The sequence below is a fragment of the Panicum hallii genome, chromosome 7 (genome assembly GCF_002211085.1).
Source record: "Panicum hallii strain FIL2 chromosome 7, PHallii_v3.1, whole genome shotgun sequence".
NCBI lineage: Eukaryota > Viridiplantae > Streptophyta > Magnoliopsida > Poales > Poaceae > Panicum > Panicum hallii.
Genome location: NC_038048.1, coordinates 33,460,353 through 33,466,655, shown reverse-complemented (window position 1 = coordinate 33,466,655; position 6,303 = coordinate 33,460,353). Strand labels below are relative to the sequence as shown.

Here is a 6,303-nt window from a genome sequence, read left to right as displayed (position 1 = left end):
TGAGATTTACAGAATAACCGTGCAGTTAAACCATCATTATTTTTTGATGCCTCAACCCTTCAAGCAGTTGAACCATAATTAGCTACAAGGCTGAAATCTGAACTGTGTATGCATCAATAAACCGGTCAATTAACTAATTAACTCTTTTTATGACGCAGAGGAGTTTTGCTTTTGCATCGAGAAGATAGAGTTCAAATAGAAGGACAAGAAGGTAGTGGTGCGCGGCGCCACCCGAGCCATGCAAACCTTGCAACGAAGAGCCTCGCAAGCCAAAACCTAATCCTTGCAAGGCCAAGGCTGAGGATTGCAAGTCCAAGCCTATGACACGTGGCTGTGACTGTAATTCACAACACAGTGACCAACTACATAATATATCAATGTTTAAAATAGTGGACTACAGCGGTGCTATAGCGGTTTCGTGGAGCTGCTGCTATGCCTACTGCAGTAAAAAAAAGCACGCTATAGCGGGTTATAGCTGGCTATAGTGGCGCCAATAGCGTTTTTTGGACCCTATCACTAAATCTTATAGCCCGCTATTTAAAATATTGTAATATATACATCCTGGGTATCAAGGTATTTAGACAAATAACAAGACTACTGATTAGGCTCGACTAATCAATCTGATCGACAGTGATTAGTAAGTTTAACGATGATACTCCATTATATAATTTGAAAACACTGGTCCCAGGTCTCGCTCCCTTCCTCCAGCATTACAAAAACACCACCTTGCGGCCGGCTCCTGCGGCCTGGAGGTTGACGACGAGGGGTGGTGGAAACTTCCCTTTAGAACATGAAACTAGTAGACACTCTTACTTTGTGCTTTTGTCACGTATATATGGACACTATCTATATAGTAGTCTTTGGTTTTTTCCCCTTCTATATTTGTACATGCCAATAAGACATTGGAATAGTTGGTCTTGGATTCGTTTCGTGTCCCTACTATAAGCAAACTTTCTGAAATCAAAGTTGTATTATTCCATTTCTATAGCCTTTTGTTTCAAATTAGTCTAGCTAGCCTCTGCATAATCTTTTTTTTGCGAGGAAGCCTCTGTATAATCTAGCCCCATAATAATAGCATGATTTCTGGTGTAGGTTACTCATATTTTATCGATCATTATATAATGTTTCAGTCTTAAGAGCAAAAGAAATGGCTTACTTGAATATTTATTCAGCCAATTTTTTCATACCTTTTTATTCCAAAATTTACTTTTTTAATAAATATTTATATGGAACTCTTTATTTTTCGTCTGATTTCTCTAAAACTTTCACTTGATAGACCGGTTGGTTGCGAAAACCCAACTCCGCTTGCCTCGGGAAAGAGAATCATCTATCATTGATTCATTGCATATACTTGCAAAAAAGAACGATAATAAAGCACATGTTCTATATATGCCTGCATCATTGATTCATCATTGTACATAAGTTAGCAGTGCCCCTGGGATGAGTATGGCCATCAACCAAGGACGACATCACCGTCGCAGTAGGATGCACGCACGCGCTCATGCACACAACCACCGAGCGGCAACTAATCACGACGTACACTCGTACTGCTGCTACCTTTGCTATCCACTCTCGCGCCAATATATCATCCTGCAGACTCGACAACCATCACGAGAATTTTCTTGGAAGAATAGCAACGAATTGAGAGATAGGACGAGAGAGAGCCAGAGAGGGAACTGTTGACTGTTGGGAAGGGAGAAGAGATCCCTGTCGTCATCCAGGCGCGTGCAGGGTGCTCCCTCGCTCCATCTTTGGTTTCAAACGCTATTGAAGGCCCCCAACCGTGCAGACGTGTCTCCCGCACCAAATCCTGACGCGACAGCCGTCTCGTCTGAATAATCGTAGGCGCATCTGCTGTCCCTATAGTTGGTCATCCGGCCCGAAGCCCATGGGCCGGTCCACGGCAGGACTTTTTGGTCTAGCACGAGCCCGGCACGGCATGAAGTTAATCCGAAACGAATAAGGTCGGGCCCGACCAGGCACGACAGGCTGGCCCGAACACGGGAGTCCCGATTAACAGCCGGTCCAATAAAATACACCCACGGGCCGGCCTAGCATGGGAGGCTTGATTAACGGCCAGCCAAATAAAAATAACCCACCAGCCCACGTATATATACTTCAATTCCTACAAACTCTAAGCTGCTACCTCTCCGTATCCCAGGTGCCGCTACTGCTCCATCCTTCCCTCCTCACGTGACAGCCGGCGCCCGCCTCTACACCACACCGTGGGCAGTGGTCCCCTCCCCTTGGAACCGTGCGGCGGAGAGCACCGCCCCCTTCTCCGTGCCACCGCCCGCCGCTCCCTTCTCCCTCCCTGCTTCGAGCTCCCAACTCGCGGCGCGTGAGCGCGGACTGGCGGTGAGGCGTGGCCGGGCGTGCACGGACCGGCGGCGAGGAGCGGCCGGGTGTGCGCCGGACGGCAGCGAGGCATGGCGTGTGGGAAACGGCGGCGAGGCGTGGCCGATGGTGGGGCACGGCCGCGCACGGGCGAAGGATGGCGGCGCACCACGCGAGTAGAGGATAGCCCCGCGGCACGACCGGGCTAGACGGGCTGTCGGGCCAAACGGGCCGTCACGGCACGCACAAAGCACCTTTGTGCCATGCCTGAGTCAGTAGGTCAACCCGTGGGCTGGCACGGCACAGCTCTTTAGAACCGTGCCTAAACAAGCCGTGCCTCAGCGGGTCCGTGCCGGACCGTGCCAGGCTGTTGGTTTGGCCATCTATATCCGTCCCTAGATTATATAATGGCCCGCGCGGACGATGCACGATCATCACTGACCATCTCGGCATGGTTCCTTCTCCCACCAGCAGCCTCTGATCTCCTACCGTAGCAGCTACCCGCTGCAGATCAGGAACCACTGCACCTGCGTTTCTTCAGAGATCGGCTTGCGAATCGACGAAGGTGAGAGCTGGGATGAGTTTTTAGCTAGGCTGCTTTGTTCTTGAGTTGGTTCTCTTGCAAAACCGCGTCAGACAAAAAGAGAGGGATCGACGTAAAAAAAAGGGGCTTATTTTTCACCTCTATTTCGACACTACGATCGATACACTGTACTTGTTTGAAGGGTTCATGCATGTGCACTGTGCATACGCGCGTGTTTTGTTGACATCTTGCAGGGATGCCGACGCTCATCATCACCGTCGACCTGGAGTGCTGCCGCTGCAGCGCCAAGATCCAGAAGGTCCTCTGCTGCATCCAAGGTGTCCGTATATCTTTCAGTAGGCCATATATATAGGCATATAGCTCAGCATCCTCTGCTCGACCAGTTCTCTCATGGAGTCATGGTTACGACCGCTGTGAATGGCAGACTAGCTCATACTTGTAACTATTGTGATGTGCTACTTCACTGCTGCGCAGACCGTGGGGAGTTCGTCATCGAGAAGATCGTGTACGAGAAGGACAAGGTCCTCGTGTCGGGGCCCTTCGACGCCGACAAGCTCTCCTCCAAGCTCTGCTGCAAGGCCGGAAGGATCATCAAGAAAATTGAGGTCAAGCCACCAGAAAAGGAGACGCCCAAATCTCCAAAGCCAGAGCTACCATGCAAGCCGATATGCCCGTATCCGTACCCATATCCATACCCGCAGCCCACGTGGCCGTGCAGCTGCCCCACGCCATACTGTTGTGGGTGCCAGTCCAAGCCGCCGCCGCCAAAAGAGGAGTCCAAATCTCCTGAGACCAAATCCAAACCCAAGCCAGATCCAGCCCTATGTAAACTGATATACCCGTATCCGTACCTATATCCGTGTCCACAACCGGCGTGGCCGTGCAGCTGCCCCACGCCGCACTGTGGATGCCAGTCCAAGCCGGCATCGACGCCACCACCGGCACCGGCTGAGCCACCAAAACCACCGGCGTGCCAGTGCCCGGCGTGGTCGCCGTGCTACTGCAGCGGCGGCTACCCACCGTACATGCCGCCGCCCATGCCGTATCCGATGGTCGTCTGCGATGAGAGCCCGCCCTACGGCGCCTGCACCGTCATGTAACTGCGGGCAGCTGAGTGTGATGCAAACTGGTCATGTATGTATATGTACCTTTCTATGCCACCTGATGACTACGCTGGTGGTTTCTTGTATCAGTCATTTGATGCTTTGTGAGCCAGCGTGGTCGACAGTGACACGATCCACGCCCAAATGAAGTTATTGTAGTTTCTACATACAAAAATGTATGATGGTGGCAGGGGATGCAAAATAAGGATAAAAGTGTGCACAGATGTTTTTGTGAGGATTTGGAATGTACTTCTAAATTCTTGATGAAGGAATTTGCAAAATTCTCTTTTTTTCAAACGGGCTTTGCTAGAAAAAGAGAGAGTTCGCTCTCAGTCGCTTTTTCTTACATGTAAGGCGCAAGCAATCTAGAATAATGCAAGGGGCAATAAATGTTGTGAAGCCGACGTTCTTGCGTTCTTCAATTCCATCCTCCAACATCAGATTTTTAGTACTAGCGGAGGTTGGTAATTTAGATGCATATTTAGTAGGTTGCTTACGATTATTTTTCACAAGCGCGGCTGTTCATAGTAAAAATGGGTTGTTTCTAATAATAGTAAATAGATTTAAATTTAGGGTGTTAAGTTATATTATTTTTCATAATGGCATAGTAGGTAATTTAGATAAAGATTAAGGAGTTACTCTATGTTATTTTTTAATGATAGAGGTAGGTAATTTATATATATTCAGGGTTTACACTAAATTATCTTTGTAATGACATTGGTTTTAGACAACAGAATAGGTTCGTGAATCTATTATTATCGTTGACCTTTAGCATCTACTGAACCAATGGGTAGATATATACTTCTTTCGTTGTGAAATTTCTATTACTTATTTTCCAGCATGTTTTATAAAGACTAACATAGTCTTTGAAAGGATTATACAATTTGGAATCGTACTATTAGTAATTGAAGGCTCTTGTAGGAGCCTTTATACTAATCCTCGACATATTAGAAAAAAGATAAATCCTAGAATATTTTACAAAAATTAGAAACATCTGCCATTCAATTTTATAGAATTACCCACATATGCTATTATTATAAAAAACCTAAAGAAACCACTACATCTGAATCTAAATTATGTCATTATTACAAAAAACTAGAATGCACCAATATATGGTTTTACCTATTTCTACCATTGTTTGTATAGAAAATACTAACTTGAAGATATGAAGAGATATATATATATATATATATATATATATATATATATATATATATATATGCCTGATTTGTGTTACCATGTATAAATATATGGGTCAGCGATTTTAATGTAAAAAATAGCTGAAATTAAGGGTTCAATTAAGAAACATTAAACACATGAGGAGGTGTGGTGCAAATTGGAAAAAAAAAATGAAGGCTATAAATGTGGGCGAAAAAATCTATCACTGCACAACCGAATAAAGTTAAGCGCACATATCTATATAAAATTGTGTTAGAATATTTAACAAATGAGAGAGAGAGAGCACAAGGTGGCTATAATTTTTTTCTTGAATTTCTCATACTTACGCCTCCTAAGATTATTAGCATATGTGGAGCAAGGTTAACAGTCTACTAGTAAGATAAGCTACGATTCGCTGGGCCAATCCACCTAGCTGGGATGAGTACTGTGACGATGAAGGCCATCAACCTCGCAGTAGCTTGGAGGCCAACACAACAACCGAGCAGCAGCAACTACTCATCAAGTCTAGAAGACTAGAACACAACAACACACTCACGTCGTCCTACTACCTAAGTTTTAGTCCGACGTACCTTCACGCAACAAGATCAGGGGAGAGATGTAGGGGCTTTAGGGTTCCGGCTCCTCCAAAAAAGCTCTAATTCTAACTTGTCTGGTAGAGCTGAAGCTGTTTTGAAAAATATTTGGCAAAACTGCTTCATCCTATTTTTATGGATGAATTGAAGAGGTCATATATCCAATATACTTTTAGCTATTTGATGCGACTGATTTTTATATTTACACTCAGTTTACAATTTTAAGTCATGTGAAAATAAATAAATAAATAGAAAAGATCAAATGACCAAAATAACTTTTTTCATTTTTTCCATTTTCTTTCTATTTTTCTCCTCCCCTTCTCTCTCCACATTATCCTTCTCCACGGGGTCACCTACTGATTCTCCTGCTGCCCTGCCTCCCGCACTTGCCGCCGCCCGCCTCTTTGGCGCCCATCGGCGGCCGCTCTCCTCTGCGCGCCTGCCGTGGCCCCACCGCGCTCCTCGGCTGCCCCGCATGATGCCTCCGCGCTGGCCGCCACGCTTGCCTCTGCCTTGGGCTCGCACAGCCGACGCTCGCCGGCTCGCCGCGCCGCCACGGGCTCGCGCC

The 6,303-nt window shown here is 46.4% G+C and overlaps 1 protein-coding gene across 2 annotated transcripts; it reads left to right on the top strand.

Annotated features, from left to right (window-relative positions):
- Positions 1-2,742: 2,742 nt before the first annotated feature.
- LOC112898849 (protein PYRICULARIA ORYZAE RESISTANCE 21-like) lies at positions 2,743-4,265 on the top strand. Of its 2 annotated transcripts, XM_025967150.1 has the most exons (3): positions 2,743-2,902; positions 3,115-3,198; positions 3,356-4,265. In XM_025967150.1, the coding sequence occupies exons 2-3, from the start codon at positions 3,117-3,119 to the stop codon at positions 3,979-3,981; spliced, it is 708 nt and encodes a 235-aa protein (XP_025822935.1). In that variant the 5' UTR covers positions 2,743-2,902; positions 3,115-3,116; the 3' UTR covers positions 3,982-4,265. The 2 variants fall into 2 exon arrangements, with proteins under 2 accessions (XP_025822935.1, XP_025822936.1); XM_025967151.1 differs by having other exon boundaries at positions 2,766-3,198.
- Positions 4,266-6,303: the final 2,038 nt, after the last annotated feature.

What these genes read in the sequence shown, in the direction of transcription:
- LOC112898849 (XM_025967150.1), top strand. Translation starts at nt 3,117, where the DNA reads ATGCCGACGCTCATCATCACCGTCGACCTGGAGTGCTGCCGCTGCAGC. An exon ending in GGTCCTCTGCTGCATCCAAG is followed by an intron (nt 3,199 to 3,355) that starts GTGTCCGTATAT and finishes ACTGCTGCGCAG; the next exon opens with ACCGTGGGGAGTTCGTCATC.